This window comes from Lactuca serriola, chromosome 2, assembly GCF_051521515.1.
Source record: "Lactuca serriola cultivar US96UC23 chromosome 2, Lser_US96UC23_V15, whole genome shotgun sequence".
Classification (NCBI taxonomy): Eukaryota; Viridiplantae; Streptophyta; class Magnoliopsida; order Asterales; family Asteraceae; genus Lactuca; species Lactuca serriola.
In genome coordinates this window covers 162,915,645-162,942,362 of record NC_136409.1, presented here as the reverse complement: position 1 = coordinate 162,942,362, position 26,718 = coordinate 162,915,645, and the positions used below count along the sequence as shown (strand labels likewise).

The 26,718-nt window shown below is 36.8% G+C and overlaps 1 protein-coding gene and 2 pseudogenes across 1 annotated transcript; 2 read left to right on the top strand and 1 right to left on the bottom strand.

Annotated features, from left to right (window-relative positions):
• Positions 1–1,085: 1,085 nt before the first annotated feature.
• LOC145089728 (uncharacterized) lies at positions 1,086–1,796 on the bottom strand. Its single transcript, XM_079028127.1, has one exon. It carries the CDS (start codon positions 1,794–1,796, stop codon positions 1,086–1,088), a length of 711 nt encoding a protein of 236 aa, XP_078884253.1.
• Positions 1,797–3,072: 1,276 nt separating this feature from the next.
• LOC145087228 (putative E3 ubiquitin-protein ligase ATL44 pseudogene) lies at positions 3,073–4,193 on the top strand (annotated as a pseudogene).
• Positions 4,194–21,082: 16,889 nt separating this feature from the next.
• On the top strand, positions 21,083–21,997 carry LOC145087227 (RING-H2 finger protein ATL8 pseudogene; annotated as a pseudogene).
• Positions 21,998–26,718: the final 4,721 nt, after the last annotated feature.

Here is a 26,718-nt window from a genome sequence, read left to right as displayed (position 1 = left end):
AAACGGGAAGGATTAAGCGTCTAGCAACGAGGAGGCCATAAGGCATTGAAGCAGCGAAGGGAATCATGAAAGAGACAAAACAGTCTAGGGTAGCAAACGAAATTGGCCATGGGTATCGCCGGCGTAATCCCTTTGCTCTATACCTGAAACAGTCGATACCAAAAAGTATACTAACAATAGCCCAACAATTCTTCAGGTAGATTCCACAGCGGTGGCGACGGTCATTGTGGTAGTGGCGGTGTGAGTCTAGAGCGACCGAGAAAAAGAGCTGAAGAAAATGAGAGATTCAATTTTGACTATGTCTTTGATGGAAAAACGAGGGTTCGCCAATGAATGTAGAAGAGAGCATTGAAGAGAAAGGTTCCAGAAGTTGGAAGCGGTGGGATAGGAGAGACAGTGGATCGGATTAAAGTAACCCTAAGTTCGATGAACAGTACATGGGTCATGAACAGTACCCGACTTAGGTATTGTTCATAAATTAAGTGATATGTGATTAGAGGGCTAGGTTATAATGTGGATGGACAACTATTGTGCAGATGTGTGGACATTGCTATTCTATAAGAATTACTAAGAGAATAGGTTGTTTAGTAATGTGAATACGTCCAACCTCATACAACTATCATCATTTTCATGCATTCTCACTGATTATTATTTATTTATTTTCTCACGCATCGTTTTTCACTCATTTTCATTCTTACAGAATACGACTCAATAAACATTCTGACAACATTTTGACAAAATGAGAATAATTAAAAAAAGTTTATGATAACATTATAAACAATTTAATTTGTAAAAATATGTGATCATGACAATAGTTATGTAAGATTGAACGTAATCATATTATCAAACGACATATTTTATTTGTAATTCTCACAGAATAGCATTTTCCACACGTTCACAGAATCGATGTCAATCCATATTTAAACCTAGCTCTAGCATTTTCCAACGACATATATATATATATATATATATATATATATATATATATATATAACTTTTTTTTGGAACCCGCAATTTTATTAAAAGGCACCCCCCTAACAAGGAGCTAGAGGGAGCCGCAGTTACAAAACATAAAATATAAAATATTACATAAAATAAAAAGGAGATTTAATCCATTCACCCCAAACAAAGTTTCCTTTCCTATATCTATGCTTGATCCAAACATGGACCATTGATCTAACTCCGTCAAACACCAATTTCGGGGATATGAATTTTGAGTTAAAGATTCTATCATTCCTTGCACGCCATATACCCCATATTGCACCTGAAATGATTGAGAGTAATGTCAACCTACGTTTTGGGCAATGCCCATACTTGGCTGAATAATTTAACATCTCCTTTATACTAGAGAACATCATTGGTGGAACACCACACCAATCCCATATCCGGTTCCAAAGATCGACTGCAAACGGGCAGTTAAGTAACAAGTGATCCGATGTTTCCCTTCCGGAGACACACGCACTACATTGTGTAGAATGGACCTGTACCCCCCTCTGATCAAGAGCATCCGCCGATGGAATTCGATCCAATCTTGCACGCCATACAAAACAGCTGACTTTGAATGGAATCCATTTGCTCCATTGAAATACACCATCCGGAATCAAATGGCCTGCACGATCAATCCTCTCCCTTAGTGCTACAACACATAACTGAGCATCAACTTTAAAGTCCAAGTCCCATCCAATTCCCGCTTGATTCCTCCAGATAACATCAGAACCTGCAATATTTAGCTTATCAAGAGTAATTTTACATTTATCAATATTTTTCCAAACACCACTTAGGTATCTGGACGCCATCTGATGTGTAAGTCTCTCATCCAGATTATGAATTCCTTTTATTATTCTCGCCCATAAAGCACTCCCCTCATGTTAGAGTTTCTATCTCCATTTTGATAGAAGCGCAAAGTTTAATGCTTTAATGGGTCCCAGGCCTAAGCCACCCACCTCTTTAGGGGCAATTATTTTCTCCCATGCTACCCACCAGATTTTAAAAGAATTGTTAGGCCCTCCCCAAATAAAATTCCTCCGGATTCTCTCCAAGTTTTCAATCACTCCCATAGGGGCTGCAAAAATTGATAAATAGTAAGTGGGAAGACTCCCCAAAACAGACTTAGCTAATGTTACCCTCCCACCGAAACTCAATGTCTTTGATTTCCATCCAGAGAGTTTATTGTTGATTTTTTCAATCACTGGCATCCAAGAACTTTTACGGTTCATATTTGCTCCCACAGGAACTCCGAGATACGTGAATGGTAATGCGCACGCCTCGTAACCCAACGGTGAAGACCACCTCTCGACCTTATGTATATCCACATTAATGCCATAGACTTTCGATTTGTTGAAGTTGACGCTTAACCCTGAGGATACTTGAAAACACTTGAGTATCCTAGCCAGGTTTTTTATGTTTTGCTTTGACCATTCACCAATGAACAAGGCGTCGTCTGCGTAGAATAGGTGGGAGAGCTGGATATTGGAATTAGGTATAGAGAGTCCCTGAAAAACTCCTTTTGACCCAGCTTCTTTTAATGCAATATTCAATCCCTCCATAGCTAAAATAAAGAGAAACGGTGAAAGGGGATCTCCTTGCCTTACGCCTCTCTCCAGATGAAATTCATTCGTAGGACATCCATTCACTAGAACCGATGCCCTAGCGGATTCTAGACATCCCTGTATCCATACTCTCCATTTTATACCAAAATTCATTTGTTGCATCATCAAGTCAAGGAATTTCCAGTTTACCGAGTCAAATGCCTTATTAAAGTCAGCTTTGAAGAGTAATATTTTTCTGCTGTTTTTCTTCCCCACAAACAAACCTCGTTTACAATACAAAAATTACACTTCATGCGTAATTATATTAGACGCACCCTAACTCGGATCCGTACTACGGATGAGTCTACTCGATATTGTAGTTTATACTTTATAGTTAAAGTTAAGAAATTGAGATTACGTGGCTAATTCGTAGCATGCGGACTATGGACTGAAATCCATGTCTGTTACCATGCCACATGTGCATATACAGTTGCAGCTGTGGTCCCCACACACGTTATATATATATTCACTTTCCGTCTTCCCAAGCAACGCATCAAAATTTATCTACTGCTCTCTTTCTCTCTCTAAACCCTTTCGAAATTTCTCTCTCTCTCACACAGACACTAATTGTCTAATTCAAAAGTTGAATGAACAATGACTCGTCCGTACAGATTCCTGAAGACCGCCGACAAGCCGATGACGGTTGCCGATCCACCTGAGGCAGTAGCCGTCGAGTCAGATTTCGTTGTCATCCTCGCCGCTCTCCTCTGTGCTTTGATCTGTGTTGCAGGTCTCATCGCAGTAGCTCGCTGCGCATGGCTCCGTCGCGGATCCGTCGATACCGGCAACCGGATTCCCCGCCAGCGCGCTGCAAATAGAGGATTAAAGAAGAAGACGATTCAAACGATTCCAAAGTTTACATATGATTCTGACAAGGAAGATAAAGGCTGCGGGGGATGTGGAAAGTTGTCTTCGAGTGACTGTGCGATCTGTCTGGCGGAGTACGTCGACGGCGATGAGATCCGTGTGCTGCCGCACTGCGGACACGGATTTCACGCTGGATGCATTGACACGTGGCTGAATTCTCACTCCTCGTGTCCGTCGTGTAGGCAGAATCTTGTTGCCACGAGGTGCATAACCTGCGGTGAATTGCCACCGTTTTCCACCGGAAAAACTCCATTGGAGGCGGAAGATAAAGGTGGAAAGCATAGTCATAGCTCTAGTAGTTCAAGTGAAGATTTAGCATGACAGTTTCAAATTTGGAATGAAAAAAAAAACGGAGAAATATATCATCCGCCGCTGATGCTTAATTCATCGATAAATTAACCTACTTGATGATTGTGACGCGGAAATCAGGGTGATCGACGGTGTATGTACGGGTTGTTTGATCTTTGAACTTTGTAACTTGTTCTGTAGCTAAAGATAGTTGCAGGGTGGGGACTCCACTTTTTCTCTAGGGCTTTGTGAGATTAGAGAATCCAGAACCAGAAGTAGCACATTGTTTTTCAGTTTTTCCTTCTTTTTCTTATCTTATCATCTTTTTTTCGTCTTTTTGTTTGGCATTGTAAAAAAAAGGTTAAATTAGATCTTGTCAAGTTCCATCACTTTCATGTTTCAACTTTACTCGATTTTTCTTTTGGTGAAATAAAGTGAAATATATATTAATCAGTTGAGCATATATTTCCAGACTTGTTGTAACCTAATGAGGATTACGATTGATGCCAACTATTGTTTGATTTTACATTTCTCTTTCATAACTTTGATGATAAGGTTTATGATGATGAAAACATACTTTTTGTCACAACTTTAGTCTTTAAGTTTAGTCATATAATTGTCATGGTGATGCACTGATGCACTAAGGCTCATGTGAGGAAACTTCCTAATTATCCTTAAAATGTGAGGTTTAACAAATTCTATGATTATTATTTATGATAAAAAATAATAAGTACATTCGTGTCTTTTATACTGAAGACATTGAAAAAAAGTCCGTGTCCCAGCGTTTTTCAGCTTATTGGGTATCAGTCTTCATGTAAAATTACAATAAGATGCAACGAAGTGATTTTAAGGGGTTACTTTTGGTGATTTAAATTTATTTAGTATTATCTAATTAGCGAAACATATGAGATCGATCTAGAAACAAACAAGTTTGTTGAAGGAGCTATCTAAGGTTGATAGATGTTTCTTCTTGGTAGAGGTCTTAATCGGGAAAACAATGTAAGGGGGGTTAGGTTTAAGGTGTAGGCCAACATATAAACATCTTTTGAATGGAGATAAAACAATGCCAACATCTGGAATTATAACATGATATTGTCGGGTCGCTATAATATAACCATAAATGCTTGTTACATAAAATTTTAATTTAGGTAATGCCTATCACAAGATATGCTTAATATTATTCTTTGCTAAGTTATTTTACTTTTCTACCAAAAAAAAAAAACGGGATTAATTGCAATTTTACCATTATCTAAATAATGAGCATTTAGCTATGTGTATTAGGAATTATTTTCATAAGAGAGTAATTCACAAAACCTTTGATACATTAGTTAAAACAAATAAAATGCCATCACATGTAAGATATGACAAACATAGAAATGTCATATTTGAAAAACAACATATAATTAATCCATGTTTTCGTATGCATCTAGTTTAAACAAATTATCATCAACACACCTGAGCTCTACACGCCATCATAAAGATAATCCATGATGAGTTGCCAAACTCTTAGACATGTCAATAAATGAAAACAAATAAGCCGACTATATCAATCAATTGTCAAAGTCCAATCGCTAGACATGTCATCAGTCAATAAATGAACACCAATAGGCCAACTAAGATGACTCTCCAACCCAACCTTAGTATCTCTATAAACCTAATTTTTATACCCAGAGGGTAACTATGGTATGGTTGTATGTCAAAATCGAACCGTCAATCTTATGCATTGGCTTTTGTAATCTTAAAATATGATGTCGCTTTTTTAAATGTTGCCGTTTTACGGTTTTCTCCAGTGGTGCGGTTTTAGTTTTAAACAACACAATGAAATGAAATGTCGTAGTTTTCTACTTTGGTGTGTTTTTAAAATCGAAAAAAGAAAAATCATTCAAAGTTCTTGCAAAACTAGAGACACGAGACATTAACAATTTCAAAAACAAAACTTAATGAACACACTTGATTGTAACAGTGGAGAGAAACAATGAACGGAAGAAGGAAATAATCAAATCAAAACGGATAAAATGGCCAACCATTATAGCATTTTAATACATCTGGATAAAGACAAAATATATCTTATATTCTTTACATCATTCTTATGAATTTCATGTCATTGTGGTAAAGATTGTTTATACAAGTTAATTAACATTTTTTGGTTACTAGATTGATTTCTTTAGAGGATCGCAAAATGTTATTGGAATAAATAAAATATATAAATGGAATTGGAATTTAAAGGGAATTGGAGTCTATTATTCGATTGGTTGACATAAAATAAAATCTTTTTTCAGTTTGGTTTATAGATTTGTCAAAAAAAATGGAAAGTAAATTATGTAATATGAACAAATTACTATTTTATTGATTTTTTATAACTTATTATTATTTTTAATAAAAATGATAAAACGTTCGTTAATTAAATTATTCTCGCTCAAACCTATGCAGGCTTGTTGGTGTAGGAGTAGGATTGGGTGAGTGCCTTCGGGTGTAGGGTGTTCGAATGATGGTATAAGGGTGGGGTGGAGTGAGTGATTGTTTACACACACACACACACACACACACACATATATATATATATATATATATATATATATATATATATATATATACACACACACACACACACACTTGTAGGTGTGTGTGATGGTTAGGGTTGGTTGTGTGGGTGTAATATAGGGTGGGGGTGGATGGGTGGGTCGGGAGGGATGTGGGTTTTTAGGTTGGGTTGGGTAGATTTAGGGGTAAGGCGAGGGTATGTAACACCCAAATTTTTATAAAACAAAATAATATGGGTTTAAAATGTTTTCTGGCATTAAGCTTCATTTATCAAAACATGGTCCCAAAATGTTTGTTACGAAACGACTTCTATTAGGTTACAAAATACACAAATTGGGAGTTACAAACAATACAAACAAAACCATAGTAAAGCAACGAATATACATACTTTATAGAGACTATGTCTGGTGTTTATCCTTCATAGGTTCATTGTTATCGAGACAATCACAGTCTTCTAACATTTTGTGTCTAAACCTCGAATATATGAGATTTAAAACAAAACGTACGTAAGACAATAATGTCTCATGAGTTATATGGGTTTAGACCCAAAACATTTACAACATTTGATAATTAAACTTTCACTTTCATAAACCGTTATAAGTTTTCAAACATATGGGAAAACTTTCACTTACATAACTATCATAAACTTAAGAGACTTCATAAAAAATTCACTTTCATGAGCTTTCAAACAATTTATAAAACTTTCATTTTTCATAAGCCTTCATAAACTTTAAAACACCTGACTGACTATGCAATACATGTCTTCACATAATGCAAACTTACGGGTTTCATACCGTTTCAATTTTAGTTTTCATCTAATTATGGGATGCTCCCCCTTTTCATATCATTTGTTTTCATAATCCAATGTGGACCCAATCACATTACATGATCTCACTTACTAACTTGTAGCCTTATTGCTCGAAAGATTCCTATTTTGCAACATGAGATACCCTCCTAACATAGTCTCATTAGTCCCATTGCGGACCCCTAGGATAACCTACTTTTACATTATTTTTCATTATTATGCATTCGCTCAATGATGCATGATCACACTTTTCTTTTCAGTACTCTATCACACACAATGTCATGCTTTACAAATAAATCATAATAAATTACATTGTATAAAACATTTTCATATCAAACATATTCATTTTCAACACAAATCATAAATGTTGTATCATATTTTTATCCTTTTAACTCATTTCAATACATTTATCGTCTAATCACTAATTTATTTATTTTAAAAAGAGTTCATAACATCGATATCTATATCATAGTTCAATTCATATAACATATAACATATCATACTTTTATCATTTGAAAATCACAATACTTACTCTTGTAAAGAGAACTTAAAACATAATTCTTAATTCATTAAGCCATGTATTCCTATTTAAAAGCTTTACAAAACTTACCTTGTTGATGAATGGAAACTAACCACCACTTTGGCTTTTATCCTTCACTTCTTCCTTTGAGTCAATCTTCTTTCTGTAACATCCAAAAAATCAAGGTAATTTTTTTTTTTGAAACTAGTCCAAAACCATAAATGTTTACAAAATATAGTTTCCAAAAGTCATAAACATGAATCATAGTATCAGAAAATCATAATCTCATAAAAATCCAAGGTGATCTGCACGATCAAGCCTTCACCTTGCCCTTGTCCTATGAAGTACCTAAAATCAAAAATTCAAACTGAAACCCAAAGCTTAGTGAGTTCCCCCAAAGTATCACTTACAACCACATAAATAACAACATGCATATATGAGCCTTCAGCCTGACTGGACTGCCTCACAGGGCCTATAGCTTATTTGGACCACTCTTCGGGCCTTCAGCCTGACTGGACCGCCTTACAGGGACTATAACCTATCCACACACAAATCAGGAGCGCCTCAACCCAACAAACCATAACATGTCGACATATACAATAACAATCAATAACCAACAAGTACAAGAAATGTAACACCCTGTTCCGAATCATTTCTAAATGCAGGGCCGTGAACCAAAGACCGGTTATCATAAGATTTAGGGCCTTTGAGAAAGAGATTTTTAGACCCATTTGAGTGTGGATAAGGTAGGATAGATAATCTGCGAATTCGATTTGTGATTTGGAGCCCAAGGGTATAACCGTAAAGTAGCAGTCAGGCTTTTTATGAGTTTTGGATTTTTTTTGGAATTCGATTTGTGATTTGGAGCCTAATGGTATAACCGTAAAGTAGCTGTCGGGTTTTTTATGAGTTTTGGATTTTTTGTTCGGAAGGTTTTAAGGAAAGTATGAGTTGATAGAAGTGTAGAGCTTCTCATTAACTTTTCGGGGATATAAGGATCGTCGAAAACGGACTTAGAACGAAGAAGTTATGACCTTTGGAAGTTTGGTGGTTTAAGGGTTAGACCTAGTACATGGGGCGTACTAGTCTTGAGCCTAGTATGTTGGGCGTACATGGACGTACGCTGGGTATACTAGGAAAATTGGTCGCAGATGCATAAGGGAGTACGCAGGGCGTACCAGAAAGTACGTAGGACGTATTCCAGTCAGACCCAAACCCTAATTTAAGGTCTCGGACCCTATCTAAGGTCCTTAACTCACCACCAAACCCTATTATCTCCAGTCTCCATCCCATTAAACCCTAAAAATGAAACCCTAGCCTCCATTGGTGTGGTTCTAGAGTTTTTGGTGGTATTTCATGCATTTTAGTGCTCATAGAAGAAGAATGAGCTTTTTGGAGAAGTGTGGGATTGGTTGGAGCTTGTGGATCCATGCTCAGTGCATCTTGATCTACCTTTTCAAGGTATAAAGCTTCAAACTTGATGACTCTATTCATAGATCGTGTTATGGCATAGTTTCAAAAGCTTTTTCTCCCAAAGTTTGGATCTTTGTGAGTATGGAGTACTCCAAAGCATATTAACTATCCTTTTGAGGTCTTGAACTGTATTGAGCCATAAAAATGCTTGCTTGATCCTTTCCTTAGCACCATGCAAGAGTTAAGTGGTAGTGTTGTGAAAGGAAAGATTTTGGAGATTTTTCCCTCTTTAGCCATGCAAAGTATTAAAGGTTTCGACTTTATGTTTTAAGACATCATTTAAGGTTAAGAGAAGTGGTTGGATGCCTTTGACTTAACCCAATATGAGCTTAATGTGAATTTTTGGCCCTTGATGAGTATGTTGGGCATACTAAGAAATACGCTCAACGTAAACTGAGTTTCATGCTTTAGGGACTTGTACATTGCACTTAGAGGGTGAGTACGCGGAGCGTACACTACTGGTACGCGAGGCGTACTCCCCAAGATGGGTAATTTGATTCTTTTTGTTTGGGCTAGGGATGAGATTTAGAACCGGAAAACCGGATCGAAACCGGAATCGGAACCGTTAGAACCAGAATATATAGAATCGGTTCCGGTTCCGGGTTTAAAAATTAGATTTATCCGAGTTCTGGGTAATCCGGGTTTGGGTCCATCGGGTCTGTGTAAACCGGGTCTAAAAACTAGAACCACTTTTAGGGCCGAAACCGGTTTTTGTGAAACATTTAAAAGATGCATATCTTATTCGTTTCAACTCCGATTGACATGCGGTTTTTTCCAACATGTAGTTTAGAGCTTGTACTTTATTTTAGACTATAAATTTGCTATTTTTAGTTTTATATTCATTGACTTATAGTCGAGATATCAAAGTTGAAAGTTTAGTTTTTTAGTTTTTTTGTATTCTGTGAATGTTTTCAAACATCCATATCTAATTTGTTTGAAGTCGGATTGACATGTGGTTTTTTCCAACTTGTAGTTTAGAGTTTGTATATGAGTTTATACTATAATTTTGTCATTTTTGGTATAATATTCAATGATTTACAGTCCCCCAAAGTCAGGATATTAAAAATGTAAATTTTCAACTTTTCAACTATTTGTTTTTGTACATTGTATTCTGTGAAAATGTTAACACATGCATATCTCCTTCGTTTAAAGTCGGATTGACATGCGGTTTTTTTCCAGAGTATAGTTTAGAGTTTGTAATTCATTTTAGACTATAATTTTTTCAATTTTGGTTTTATATTCAATGAGTTACGGTCCCCCAAATTCGGGATATCAATATGAAAATTTTCAAAGTTCAACCCACCAAGTAGTAAGTAATTACCAAAACATTCCGGTTTTTCGGGTTTTACAGTTCTAAACCCACTTTATCCAGTTCCAACCTACCCACTTTGATGTTTCCTGGTTTTCCGGTTCTAGACCCACTTTACCCGGAACCGAACCGGAACCGGTTCCTTTATACCGGTCCGGTTTCCGACTCTATAAAATCCCGTTAACCGGTTCCGGGTTTTCCGGGTCCGGGTCCATCCGGTCCGGGTTTTGAGCCACTTTCATCCCTAGTTTGGGCCTTGTTGGGGCATGGGACTTCTGACCTTGGGCCATGGATTAATTATGGGAATTCTTGGAATTTGATTCATGATGGTTTTTGGGCCCAATTAGGAAGTTGGGCCATATCAGACCTTGGTTTTGGGCCAAGTAAGAAAAAGGGTAAATTGGTCTTTTACCCTGGTCATTAGGCAAGTAATTCAAATTCTTAATTATGGGTTGAGATTCAATTATTAATCTGATGATGATGGTGCTAGCGCACGAGGATTTCCGGATCAGCGTTCCGAGCATTTGTCTGAGATATTCAGCCGCTTTAGGTGAGTTTTCCTCACTGCACTTATGGGTCAAAGGTACCAAGGCCGACCCATTGGATTACATATCATGTTATTTGATATTATATTATTGTGTTGTAGCGATCTCTTATATCGGTATCATGGTATATAGGATGATGTTATTCTTAGTGATTTATAGATCTGTCTGGTTGTTTGTTGATTGGTTATATGTGTGGTTATATGTTATGTATATGCCGACATCTTTGTGTGTTGTTGGGTTGAGGCAGACCGGTTTAGACTGAAGGCCAAGAGACCCAGGGTGGCTTAGATAGACTAGAGGCTTGGGAGGCAAACCAGTCAGGCCAAAGGCCCAGAGAATGGTCCAGATAGGATGAAGGCCCGTGAGGTGTTCCAATCATGCTGAAGGTTCTGTGAGCGATCCAAATAGTCTGTAGGCCAGCCCGGTGTTCCAGTCAGGCTGAAGGCTCTGTATGCATGTTGTTTGTTTGCTATGTGGATTGTATGGTGGTACCTTGGGGGAACTCACTAAGCTTCGTGCTTACAGTTTCAATTTATTGTTTCAGGTGCTTCAGAGAACCATGGCAAGGCGAAGGCGTGACTGTACACATCCTAATTTTCATGTATTTGATCTTGGGGAAACTCTGATTTTAAATAATGCTTTTGGAAACAATGGTTTTGTAAACACTTTTATTAGTAAGTGGGTTGTTTTGAAAAGTTTAAATTGGTTGTGTTTTTTGAGGCGTTACAAGTTGGTATTAGAGCCTTGGTTTGAGGGAATTAGAGCAACACCCGTGTGAATTCAGTCTCAAACTTAGGAATTGCAAGAATTTTAAAAATGATTTTTACAATTGTTTTCAAAAGAAATCAATATAGGATGCGATGTGTACGATCATTCGGAGCCAGTAAGTAGACCCCAAATTACCACATTGTTATATGTTGTTATGATATGTTAGAACTGTATGTTAGTACTAGGCTAGAGATCATCAACAATTGCATGATAGAATTTCCTGATTACAATGATGCCTGGTAGCCTTGGGTTTCTTCCTTATATGAAATTGAAATCATTATTGTAGTTGTTTAGTGTATGCATCATAGCTGTACATAACAAAGATTCTATAGCTTGAGAATGTTTGATTTAGCCTTATTTCCTGTTCTTGTCTGATTAAGGGCTTAGGGTAGAGTCAAGTATTTGTCTGTCTATGGGATCCAACGTTATGTATGATTAGCATGCATAAGTGGTTGGAGGGTTAGTGGAAGTTTCATGAGTGGGTGCAGTTTGCAACAGGATGGCATAAGGAATGATTTGCCACTATTGAGAGAGTAAGGGAAGGATGAAGGTGTATACTAGATGCTTGGGCCTAGTAGTCAGAATTTTCATGTGAGAACCTGCCTGATTTTAGTATGTCCTAATTCCAGTCGACTCCACTGCTCGAATGTTGCTTGCTTTGTGCTTTGTGGGTCCCACATTGATGTGAGCTAACTATAAAATGAATATGTTAAATTACATGCTACGAAGGTTAAATAATCTTAGAGTGAAGGATTCAGTCCTATTGTGTAGCTCTCGTTTGAGTTTAACCGTTGTAGGGTTGGGTCTTTTAGTCGAAAGATTATTTAAGTTTTGTTGCATGTAATTGTATTCATGAAGTGGTTAGTTGACATTGATTGTGGTCCTTCAGCAATTGATGGCAGGGGAGGTGGGGAGTCCTAGGAGAGAGCATAGGAAGTATATTAGTGCAGTTGCTACGTTGTTGAGCAAGTATTAGGAGTATTATTATAAGTAAGTGACTTAAAGGACTCGTGATGATTCTTGAGGAAAGTATGGATAGGTGTGGAAGGTAGTATTGGGCCTGTACTACTGGAAGCACATGATCCATACTCGAATCAAGGAAAATTTTGGGGATTGTAAGGGATGGTTGGGGAATATATCATGGTTTGATACCATGATCCGTGGCAGTAGTTCTGTATCTGTTGACCTTTTGGTTATGATTGCTGAGGCATGAGGATGGGTTTGGTAGTTACTTTGGGACTTAGTGGTGATATCGGTTTAGGTTTGAATAGTGCAGACTTAAGTGAGTTTTTTAGTTTTGAGATTTCGAAGGCCTTGCTCAAGGTCGTGCATTTGGGTCACGGGACTCAAGAAGGGAATGATTGTTATGATCGGCTTGAGGATTACAACTGGAAGTTGAGTAGTTGACAGATGGATAGAAATGTCGCAATCTATGGTGTGGATTACATCCTGACGGTTTTCCGAGAAGAAGTTAGTAGGCTTGTGGGTTTCATAGTTGAGATGTAAACCCAACATGGGGCTAGTTGGTTGTGGTGTTAGGTGGCGGTATAGCGGTGTGGGGATGCGCAGGAGGATCTATGTGGTATAGATGCGATCAAGGGACTATTTTCCTTGGACATAGACAGGTAAGGTACCAGATTGACGTTGGTATTGCAGGAAAGGAGTGTATGTTTTGGACAGCAAATAGGTGTTTTGCTTATAAATTTATATTAAATCCTGAATATTAAAAGTGGGTATGATTGAAAATTTCTAAGGCCTTCATCTTAAATTCAGAAACTCTTAGGGTTTCCTTGATCATTATCTGGAAGATCATCTTGCGTGTGTTATATATTCCAAGAGTCAGGGATGGTTTGTACCTAGTCGATTCTGTTTGAGATATGGTTTGGTTTGCAACCCCAGTGGGTAGTAGTTCGAACCCTAAGTGGGGGGAGAACTAGGTATCTGCTTGGAGGATCATCGATCTGTTCGAGTTTGAGGTGTGGGAATTTTGGTTCATAACAGGCTCAGGTTTTGGTAGCATTCAGGATCACCTTGGAAGTGTTCTCGAGCTAGTTATGTACTAGTGAAATCTATTTAGTTTCAACCAAGGTGTGGGATTTGGTCCGATCATCCATAAGGATGTTTTTTATAGCGGTTGAGGATCGTCATTTCATTATATCTACTGACACTTCACCCTTTGGGTAAGGGTTGTGAGGAAGAAGGAAGGCAATAGATCTAGACATGGTTATGTGCTTCCTTTTGGGGATATATATCGTAGTGGCTCGTCAATATCGTCATAAGGAGGTGTATATGAACTAAGTAAGATAGAATGAGAACTCCGGTATGAATTTATTGGTTCAGTACTTATTTGGTTGGTAGCCCTTGAGTTGGAGCATGAATACAACCACCAACCCCATTCGTTGGTTAGGTGTGACCATGTTTCGTCCAATTATGCGATTTGAAGTAACATACTCTTTGCAAGGAATTGTACGTGTGAGAAGGGTACGACTTGGATAGTGTTCGGTAAGCGTTGAAAGGATTGTTGAATAGGTTCTCTGCAAGATATTGGGTCGATGGTTGAGTATCTTTAGACCCGGTAGTCATTTGGTCGAGACTCTTAAGTCTCGGATCGTTAGTCTTTGGCATGGTTAGATGCAGTGCATGGTTCTTAGGATTTGCGAGATCCTGTAACCAGCTGGTTTGGATAAAGTGAGCAGTTAAGGTTGTTGGGAGTATCAGTCATGTAGCAGGAAGTCTCTTGCAGAGTGGTTGCATTATAAATTTCATTTGTTCACAAGCTATTATTAGGGGTTGGTTACCAAGGTTGGATATTGGTTATGGAGTCTCGAATCATGAATTTCATTGTGAATGTCTCGAGTGATTTTACAGGTGGGGGTACACCTGAGCTGATAACGGTTGGAATACGATGTGAAAATTCTTGGATTGATCATGTATGCTTGTAGGAGCAGTGGTTGGTAATGGCATGTTAGGTAGTCAAGGGTTTATTCAAGGTTTTAGTACATCTTATGGATTTGGAATTGGTTGAAATTCGCGATCGATGTGCTTTGAGTACTTCATTTCGCATGTTTGGTGGTGTTCTTAGTTAAAGACAAGCGGTAGGTTCAATGAATGGATGAATATCAGTTATGGGATATGTGTTTTGAAATTTAGATCTGATGAGTTCCCGATCTCGAGAAACATATTGATTGAGTTAATTCAGTGATATTAGTTGACAGTCCCCAGCCATGTGGTTCTCAATAAAAGTTCAGTCTTATATCTAGGAAGTTGTAGAACATGTTGCCATTGTATGTGCTTCTTTACAACGATTAAATAGATGAGACTCGCATTGGGAGTCATCATGATATTGATGTATCACATGTTTTTTAGTAAGAAGTGCCATAAGTTTAGTATACTAATCATTAAGAAACATCTTCAAAAAATCTTATTTCATTAAGAAGTGCCATCAGTTTAGTATACTGATCATTAGTCAGAACATGATGATCCACCTTATCAGAAGGACCATCCGAAGAACTACAAGAATCATTAGAAAAAGAAGCACTTCCAAAAATAGAACCAAATTTGTTAAATTCAATTAGTGGTTTAAAGTCCTTAGGATAAACAATCAATTTGTAACACTTTTCAATAGCATGACCCTTCAAGCCACAATATTTACACAAAAGACTTTGATTCCTACTTTTGAATTTTTTAGGATCATTTATTTTACCAGCAAAAGTAGAAGATTGACCCTTATTTGTTATAACAGAAACATAACCATTTTTCTGATTAGATTCTTCCCCGGAAACTATAGAGAAAGCAGACTTAACATCAAGTAATGGTTCCATGATTAAAATATGTCCCTTAATTAAAAGAATCATCAAGACCACTTAGAAAATGCATGAATTTCATTAATTACGAGTGATTATTTTGCTAAGTAACAGGTTCACAAACACACTTAGTACATTTAGTCAAAACGTCAAATTATTTCCAAAGGCCATCCAGTTTATTAAAATAATCAAATACAGATAAACTACTTTGAGTTAAAGAATTTATACATTGATGTATATTAAACACCACAGACCCATCAGCTTTATAATATGTTTTAGACAAATCATTCCAAATATCAAGAACAAACTTAAAGCATACATGACCAATATAAATGGATTCAGATAGAGAATTAAGGATCCAAGAACAAACAATAGCATTTACTCTATCCCATTTAAGAGAGCTAATAGCATCCTTTTTATCTTTAATGTTGGTACCTTCAACAAACCCAATTTTATTTCTAGCCTTAAAGGCTCTAATCATATAACTCATCCATACTCTAAAATTCTTAGTACCAAGCAATTTAAAACTAATAATAATCGTAACAGAATTATCAGATGGATGCAAATATAAAGGATCATCAAATCAATTATCTCATTCTTGTTAGAGCTTTCTATTGGTGCTCTAGTCATGATTGATAACAATCACAAAATACAGAAGAACCGGGAATATAAAACCTAAGCACGAAAATTCACATATTAGTTTCTATAGTTTAAACCAGATCCATAGCACATATAAGGAAAGAACAAGCTGAACTGTAGATGTGAACAATCATGATCAGTAGATAGCTGATAAATCAGGTACACAAACAAAAAAAAATAACAAATAAGAAAAGGTGTGTGGGACTTACAGCGATCCACAAAAAAGCACACCGAGCAGCAAAGTAGTTTCGAAAAATTTGATACTCAGATTTACCACTGAAGAAGACAAGGCATTCAAATTTCCACAACCAACAGTGTTTATAGCACCTTGTTTGCACACACTTGACGTTGAACGTTGTGGATAGTGTTGACCGTTAGGTTTAACAAGCGTTAACCCTAAATTTTTACTGCTATCACACACGTTTACTTTCAAATGTGTGACAAGAATACTACCAAGTTGATAAACACCACCAATCACAAGATCTGATAAAAGATCTTAGAAAACCTCAAGATCTGATAACAAATCTAGAAGCAAAAGAAAATGGCTCGATTATACACAAACCAAGAAAACAAACATCGATCCATAAAACGATCAAAGAACAGATCGACCGAGTAGGACTAGATCTAGACTGAAAACCTAACCCTTAAATCCATACCTAAAACCCTAAAATGATCAAAATAAGACTCATATCAAACCAATAGCTAAACATGGATTTGATACCATCTTAACAGACACAAAATACATAGAGTAAATTGAACAAATGACTCAGTTATGGCCAAAATACACATACTTTAGGTAAAATACAGATCAAATCGGTACCACATCCACTTCAATAAGTATGACCTGATCCATAAAAGATTCGCGTTCATAATAAGATTCAGATAATACGAGCCACAATCTAGAAGAATTACCAAATGTTCACTCAAGTCCCTCCCGCAAATAAGCTATACAAATACAATCCAATAACTTTCAAAATAAACCTTGAACTATAAATAAAAAACAAAAAAAATATATAACAAAAGGATATTATGAATGATAAGTTTGAGACCAATAATATTTTGTATATTTCAACAAATTCTATGATCTTGAGCTCTCATTTTCGTCTCTAGATATGATATATGAGCTAAAGACTAAGATCCTAATAAATATATTACTTGATGTCTGTTATGCGACACATAATCTACATATATATATATATATATATATATATATATATATATATGTGTGTGTGTGTGTGTGTGTGTGTGTGTGCGTGTGAGTGTGTGTGTGTGTGTGTATATATATATATATATATATATATATATATATATATATATATGCGTTGTGTATTGCTTAAGTTGCAACGTGTTCAGGTTGACATGAACATGTCATTTTCTCGTTACTCTTAATTTGACGTTGTACTTTTGGACACACTGGTCAATACCATTTTACGTGTCACATTCACATTGTACGTTTCCTATTTTTGAAATAACAATTTACTATATTGTTCTATGACAAAGGGCTTTTACGTGTCACGTAATCCAAGATTAAGCATTGTGTTCTAGTCTATAGATTTTAGTACATTGCTAATCTTCCATTTTACCTTTGCAGCTAAAAATTACACAACCAATGATCCAAATCTTGTTATAATAATCAAAAATCAACTTCCAAAGATCAATTTATCATGTAAAAAGACATTAACCAAAATTAGTGCTTAACACTTCATAACTTTTATCACTTTTTACTAAATTGCCTTTTTTTCATTAAATGTCAATAGAACACTTTTCTCCATATTTTAAAGGATGTTATAAGGTGGGTTTGTAAGAATGGGCTTATAATGGTGGGGTGGATATTAGGTGGGTTTATAGGAGTGGGCTTATAAGGGTGGGGTGGGTATGGGGCGGGATGGGATGGTAGGTAGGAGAGTAAGTGGATCCGTGGATGTGTAGGGTGTGGGAGATGATGATAATAGGAGATTCCATTTGAAAAACTCTATTGCAACTCAACGAAGCTCCAGATCTGTAAACCACCATTCTTCCGACGAGCCTCGTTTATCTCTATCTTCCTCCGCTTTCTTCATCAGCAAACCCTAGCGATTTGGTGACGACGTTCTAGAGAAAACGAAGGGTGGTGATGAGTTAGGGTTTTCAGAAAACCGTAATCGGTTATTCTTGTTTCAGTGTCGCTATCATCCACCAAATACCCTAACTCTGTCATCTTCATCAGCAAACCCTAGCGTTGACTTGTTGAACAAATGCCCTTACCTTCATCTTTCCATATTCGACGACAAAAAAGAGAAAGGGGGTGAAAAACAAGTCAGGTGACAAAAAGATCCGCTGGTTAATTTTTTCTTATTTTTTTGGCAGATTTGGTGTTGTTGGTGGTTTAACGGTCGTCATGTGTTGATGACAATCGATGGTGTTTCAATGGTGGTGTGAAGATCTGATGGAGAAAATGATGGGTTGTAGGGTCGATGGTGGCTAATGGTAACAAGGTGTAGCTATGGTCGGAGGTGGAGGGTGTAGCAGTGGTCGGAGATGGGTGAAGAAGACGATGACTGGATGAAGGTGTATGTTTATTTACTTGCAGACCAAGAACGCAAACGATATCATTTTCCGTATTTTAGTAAACAAGAACACACACAAACCCAAATTTTTTAAAGAAAAAACATGTAAATCGGAAACCCATAAATCTATTTCTAAAGAACAAATCCATAAACAAAATGAGTTTTGCGTGTTACGTGTATATGTTCCAAAAAATAAATTGTTTGTTTGTTTGTGTGTGTGTTTCATAGTGGATGTCGCATGTGTGTGTGTGTGTGTGAGAGAGAGAGAGAGAGAGATTTATTTTTATTTTTATTTTTTTAAATCTGAAAATCAGAAAAACAAATAAGAAAAAAGAGAAAATCATACTAACAAAGGCAAATCCGTCATTCTGAAAAAAAAATCAAAACAGATTGGACCAAACAAGCAACAAAATTAAAATTTTGGACCTCTCATTCTAGTCCAAATATTTTTAATCAAAGTGGTAGTTTTAAGCAAACCACAATGAACATTTGTGCAGTTTAGTCAAATTATAAAAATAAGACAAAATTACAAAATTGGTCCCTGTGGTATACATTTTTTTGGGTTTTAGTCTAAACCCCGACTTTTTTGGCTTTATGGTCCTTTTGAGCTAGTTTTGTTGCGTTTTTAGTCCCTATGAATAGTGAAATGACTGTAATACCCTTAGGTTATTTATTTTTTAATTTAATTTTATTTCTTTTTAAATCTAACACTAATATATTTATTTTAATAATTTATAAATTAAGAAGGGGCCCACCTCTCTCTCTCTCTCTCTCTCTCTCTCTCGTACGAAGCACCCTCTGAGTTCATCTTCTCCAACCTATTCTTCTTTACTACCCTCAAGTATTTTTTCTCTCCATCGCAATGGTCGTCTTCTTGGAATTAAAAACTGGAAATGTTTGAAAAATAAATTCCATCACATAGCTCATTAACAATCATTTTATATCACCTTAAATTAATGGATCTTCTTCTCCATCCTCACTAGAGCATACTCCGGTTCCAATTTAGGGTCCTAAATTTAATGGAGCTTCTTGGTAAGGATCTGTTTTCTTCAACATCTAGCCGACTCTGATTTAGGGTTTTAGAACCTAAGGTTGTTTTCCTCAACATCTAGCTAACTCTGATTTAGGGTTTCATAACCCAAGGCGGTGGCTCTGGTGTGTGATTAAGTTCTCCAGAACTACAACAATAGCGATTGTGTTTCTGGGCATTGTGTAGTTGTTGTACTTCTAGTGATGACAATATTGCAATCAGTAGTTTTCGGGCCAGAGCATAAGATTTCCATCATATGCGTCGCCAAAAAAAAGTTGATTGTAATCTCAGTGGCCAATCTGGGAAGATCGTCATTAACATACCTTGACTAGCAAGCTCAAGACAAAGACGAAGCTCACGTTAGAGATCGGCCATGGAAACGCCCTCAAGAAAGCATCGATGTAAGCTACTGTAAAAATGGCTAATTTAGGCTTTTTTTTGGTTTTTGTATTTTACGAAACAATATCAGTTTTTCCTAGTGGGTTCTTTGTCTTGAGTTGCAGGTCCATAGTATTGAATCGAGAGTTGCAGGTTTGATTCAACAGTAAGTCGATTGATTTCTCATTTATTTCATCATCATCAATTGAATTTGTTACTTGATTTCAACACCTAGTTTGTATCATAATTTCAGTTTCTGCAAAGCTTTGTGTAAGATCTAAGATTTTTGAGGTTTTCGAGCTCGGATTCGGTTCACAAGTAATTTAGTTTCTGCAAGCTTGTCGTCCTTAATCATCTCCAATGAATTGCGGGAACAAAGGATGCAGACGGATCTAGTTTGTCCTCCTCTTCATCTTATTGAGTTGTGTATGTATGTATGTGTGTGTCGTCCGTGTATGTATATGTGATATGTTCTAATTTTTCAGGAGAGTTTAGAGAGATAAAAAAAGGAAACAGGAAGAAGAAGAAGAAGAAGAAGAAGAAGAAGAAGAAGAAGAAGAAGAAGAAGAAGAAGAAGAAGAAGAAGAAGAAGAAGAAGAGAGAGAGAGAGAGAGAGAGAGAGAGAGAGAGAGAGAGAGAGACGTGAGCCCAAATTAATTATTTATTTCCTTTTTCATTTAAATTAAATTGAAAAAACATAAAAAAAATATATCAAAAGGGCATTACAGTCATTTCAATTTTACGAGGGACCAAATTTACGTACAAACATGACTAAAAGGACCACAAAGTCAAAAAAGTCAGGGTTCGAACTAAAACCCCCAAAAAATACATACCACAGGGACAATTTTTGCAGTTTTGTCTAAAAATAAAATGTTTTGGAAAACCAAATATTTAACATAATTTATTTATTTATTTATTTATTTGTATATTTTTAAAATAGCAACCAAACCTCCAAAACAGCTCATTTGATGGCATTAATATCTAAAGAAAAAGAGTGTTGTTGTAGGTGAGAAACACCGGATACAATCCTTTGTCAGTTACAAAGCTACATATACTTAATACTTCCATCTTCGTCTTCTCAAAAAATCTATCCACTTCCTTTTCTTTCCTTTCTTGTGAACGAATTATGACTCGTTCCTACAGATTCCTGTCTTCAATCGCTAACTCATCTTCATCTTTCGATCCGATGGTCGCTGAACCGCCGGAGGCAGTCGCCGTTGAGTCTGATTTCGTTGTTATCCTCGCCGCCCTCCTCTGCGCTCTGATTTGTGTTCTAGGCCTTTTCGCAGTAGCTCGCTGCGCTTGGCTCCGTCGTGGATCCACCTCCAACGCCGGCAGGAATACTAGCCAGCAGACTCCGAATAAAGGAATTAAGAAGAAAATCATTGATGCGCTCCCGAAGTTCGTTTACGATGGCGGAAACGATCTGAAGTTATCCTCCGGAGATTGTGCTATCTGTTTGGCGGAGTACACCGACGGAGTTGAGATCCGTGTTTTACCGCAGTGTGGACATGGATTTCATGTCGAATGTATTGATATGTGGCTCGGTTCGCATTCCTCATGTCCGTCCTGTAGACAGATCCTGGTGGTCACGAGGTGCCGGAAGTGTGGCGAGTTTCCGACGGTTTCCGGCGGACAAATTTCGTCGGAGGAGGAACATAAAGGTAGGCAACATGATACAAGCTCTTGTTCAAGTGATTATTTACCATGAAAATTTCAAAAAACTTGGAGTAATCTTTGTGTATTAATTAGCTCAATTGTCCGAAGCTCCGCCTCCGTGATAACCAGTTTAACGGCGGATGGTTGTGATATTTGAGGCTTTGTATTGTAGCTATAAAGAGTTTGAACAGTTGTATCAGAAATTAGAAATAGTTAATTTTACGCTTTCTCTTTTTCATCTTGTTCTAGTTGTCATTCTGTTTTTTCAAATTTGAATTCTGTTAAGCAATTCAAAATTCTTTTGAATTGTTATTCAGGGTATCGAATCTGAGATAAAAAAAAAATCAAATTTCAAAATATTTTTGTATAAAGATTTTGTGAACAGATTTTGTATCGAATCTGAGATTAAAAAAAAAAAAAAAAAAAAAAATCAAATTTCAAAATATTTTTGTATAAAGATTTTGTGAACAGTTTTGGTTTTAAGTTCTAGCGATTTCAAGCGGGAATGATGTCATGTCAATGATGTTATTCTCCACGTATTTGATTGTGGTTTGAGAGTAACAACAAGAATGGTTACTTTTTTTCAATTTAACTTTTCTTTTTGTTGTGACTCTAAAAGAAACACACATGTTAATAACGAATCTTGAACATACAATTATTGATACCATTATGATGAGATTAAATTCAAAGATGATAGTTTAAATTTACTTTTTGTGATGATCGATTGTTCAAAACCAAACACCTAAAATATTCTGTTGATCTCCAACATCTTACGCTATTAATTCTTGTTCATTGATATTCTTAATGTGAACTCTTATTTCGACAGTAAAACCAGAGTGCGATGTATGACTTAGAAGTCGTATGGTCCTTCATTAGACTGGCGTGGCAAAACCCAAAACAAATTGTTTTATGGCTATTAATAGCATTAATTGGTTGATTTTGTATTATTGCATTGTTAAATATATAAAACAAATAGTAAACTGGATCATATGAACGGGCAAAATCAACCCATCTTTAAATCCATGATCGAGGTCAATTGTGGAATATAAATGATATTTTGGATGCGGCAAAGTTCAAACTTTGAACATCTATACTATGTGAATTTTTTGTACCTCAGTCCTTTGGCTCTCACCGTGAGGAATGATTTAGTGTAAACCCTTGTGAGATGTGGATTGTAACTATTGTGTAGATGTAATGATCCTTTGTGGTTCAATCATTTTTGCTAATTTAAAAAAGTGATTATCCTTTATAATTAAATAAAAAAAAATTAAAAGCATTTCATTAATGGGGAACAGATATGAAAGGGCAGTATTGTACATTAACCATTCAATCATAATAGGAAATATTGGTATTGTTTTTGTAACATATAAAATAATCCCCAAATTCTCGCAAACCTCCAAATCGATCACCGTTTCAATTGGAGCTCAAAATTACTTACGATTGTATAGAATCAACACTGAAAACGGGAGATTCTGAGAAGGTGTTACATATAAGAAATGAGTGTTCTACATTTGATTATCGAGAAGGAGCATTAGGGTTTATCGGTGATACAAATTCTTGAAGAATGAGGAGTACCAGGTCGAGTACGTTCAAGTCTAAGTTCACGAACACGGCAGAGACGGTGTAGAATCTTGACAATGATGACGATTTCTATTGGATATTAGGTATCACTGAGTATAATTGAATTTCCATTTGGGATACCTTGTAATTTTCCTGTAATATTGTGTTTCCTTTTTACATAGCTTAACTGGTGGAGTAGATTATGGACCACCTCTTGTATATTTGTATCTTTGTACAACTGCATAATAAATTTCTAACATCAAAAGAACAATTCTCTCTTTCGTGATAACTGTATACCAATTTCAACATAGTATCAGAGCATGGTACGATCCTGTCATATTAAAACCATCCAATTCTCATTTTTTCTTCCATTCAAACCTGAACAACAAGCCATGCCTGATAAAGAAAAGAACACCTCGAGCGAAGCTCAAAATGCTGATACACAATCACCATTCTATCTTCATCCATTCGATTGTTCGGGACAACTTAACGTTACATAACAACTTCACCATGGTAACTATGATAAATGGGAAGTTGAGATGAGTAATTTTCTTCTAGCCAAGAACAAAATGAGTATTATCGATGGATCGGTACCTACCCCTAAAGAAGGAGAAGCTGACCACGAATCATGGAAACGATGCAACACCATGATCAGAGGATGCCTGAGTGCACCCATGAGCAAAGAGATCGGAAGTAAAGTTCAATATACCAAGACTGCAAAACAAATTTGGACCGAATTGTCAGAGATTTGGCACAGAAATGCTCCCCGGGCATACAAGTTAAGACAAGATATTGCCCAAACTCGTCAAAACAACATGAAGGTATCAACGTATTATACGAAACTCAGAGGGATATAGGAAGAGATCCAATCTATTTCTCTTGCACCTAAATGAACCTGCACAGCAGCAAAGGATTTCGTCGAGAACCGGGAAAAGGAATAGTTATATGAGTTCCTCATGGGACTCGATGAAGCCTTCAACACCATCAAGACACAAATCTTTACCACAAAGCCAACACCAAGCCTTAGTGCTGCTTAACATTTTGTCTCGAAGGATGAAAAGAGACGCGAGATCGCCATTGTCGCGCATCCTAACAACAACGAGGTTGTAGCCTTTCAATTCCAAAATAGAAACAAAACACAATATGTAGACAGGAAGGAGAGAGTATTGTGCGCTATATGCGGGAGAAAAAAAAATCACCGGATGGAGGATTACTATCTCATTGTTAGGTATCCTAGAAAAATGGAGGAGTATCCAAATAGCGGAGATGGAAAAAGACATAGCACAACAAGAAGTGAGGGCTGGAGAAAATCAAATAAGGTTGCACATGTCAAATTATGTCCGATAAAAGGAATCTCAAATGAAGATTTCACCTTGATGACACAATATTGACGAGATCAGGCAAAGGAAGAAAGCAATGAGGAATTTCTAACAATAAACATGGCAAGTAAGTTTCCATTAAGTCGTCCCTGGATAATCGATTTTGGGGAAACATAACACATTACATGTGAAGAAGGGACACTTGAATCATCACATTCTAATGGGGATGTGACAGTAACAATACCAAATGGCAAAAGGGTACATGTTAATCGCATTAGCAACCTGACTTTACCAAATCGCTTAAAGATAGATAATGTTTTCAAAATACCCAACTTCAAATGCAACTTAATTTCGTTAGCAAAATGGCTAAGGATATAAACTCTTTTTTTTTACCTTTTATCCAATCTTCTTTTGCATGTAGGACTTACGCTTGAAGAAACTGATTGGAATGGGTAAGGAATGCAATGGTCTATATTTGCTAGAAACATGGCACCGATGGTTGGGTCATGCATCAAAAGAGAAACTTCAACATGTTTGTTCCTTTATTAATTTATACGATTCTTGTATGACAGGAAAACAAACATGCTTACCTTTCCCCACTAGTTCAATAAAAACATCTTATTGTTTTGAATTGATTCATTGTGATATTTTGGTAGGATACAAAACTGCTTCTCTCATAGGTGCACATTATTTGCTAACTGTTTTTGACGATTATATCAGAGGAGTTTGCGTATTTCTTACTAAGTAAAAGTATGAGGTGCAACGGTTGTTGGTCATCTTCTATAACATGGTCAAGACCCAATATGGGAAGACCATAAAGAGAATCAGGGCTGATAATGGGCTAGAGTTGAAATCGCATTACATTTCTCATTTCTATCACAAAATGGAATCATTTTGGAAACTTCTTACATCGACACACTGCAAAAAAATGATGTGATTGAAAGAAAGCATAAACACATATTAAATACCGCAAGAGCATTAGGTTTTCAAGCTAACTTACCAATAAAATTTTCAGGCGGATGCGTTTTAACGGCTACGTACATTATAAATCGTTTACCTTCTAAATTTTTAAAGGGAACCACACCATATGAAATTTTGATGCAAAGTCTCCTACTTACAATCAGCCAGAGCCAGTAAGTAGACCCCAAAATACCATGCAGTTATTTGATTATGTGATATGTTAGAACAACATGCTAGTACTAGGCTAGGGATCTTCAGGAATTATATGATAGAGTTTCTTGAATGATGCCTAATAGCATTGGGTTTTCCTTATATGTAATTGACATCATTACTGTAGTTGCTTAGTGTATGCATCATGGCCGTACATAATTAAGATCTATAGCCTGAGAATGTTTGGTTTGGCTTTATTTCCTATTCTTGTATGATGAAGGGCTTATGGTAGGATTAGGTATTAGAAAGTCTATAGGGTCCAGCGTTATGTATGACTAGCATACACTAGTGTTGCAGGGTTGGTGGAAGTTTCATGGATGGGTGGGTTGTGCGAGGCTGATAGGCCAATTATGAGATATTTAGCATTCCTCTAGGAGTGAGGATTGAGCGTTCGCCATGTTATGTATACAGTTAGGGCATTGTATAGATACTTGAGACAAATATGAGTAGATGCGGAAGGTAGTATGGGCTCGTACTACTGAAAGCACAAGACCCATACACGTAGCAAGGAAGTCACAACCCCTGAGGTTTAGTTGGGAGTTGGTTCCCTGTTATTATGTGGATTATCTGAGATCTCTCTGGTGTATTATCCGAATGATGGATATGAGACGTTTTGAGACCGGATCCGGATCAGGATTGGGAACTGGCAGCTAGGATAGGCCAGTATTGTCGAAGGATCATGTTAGGAAGATCATCTGGGAAGAGGTGATCGAGATTGTATGGGGACTGATTCCGGAGATGATTTGGTCTACCAAGACCGCCATGGTTGAGTATTTCAACGAGCGTTATGCAGCCATTGCTGAGACGGTTGCCGCAGCAGCTATAACGGCGATAGGGGGAGGATCCAGTCGGGCTTTCTAGTATCGGGACTTTGATAGCATGAAGCCCCGACTTTCGATGGGGTTCAGGA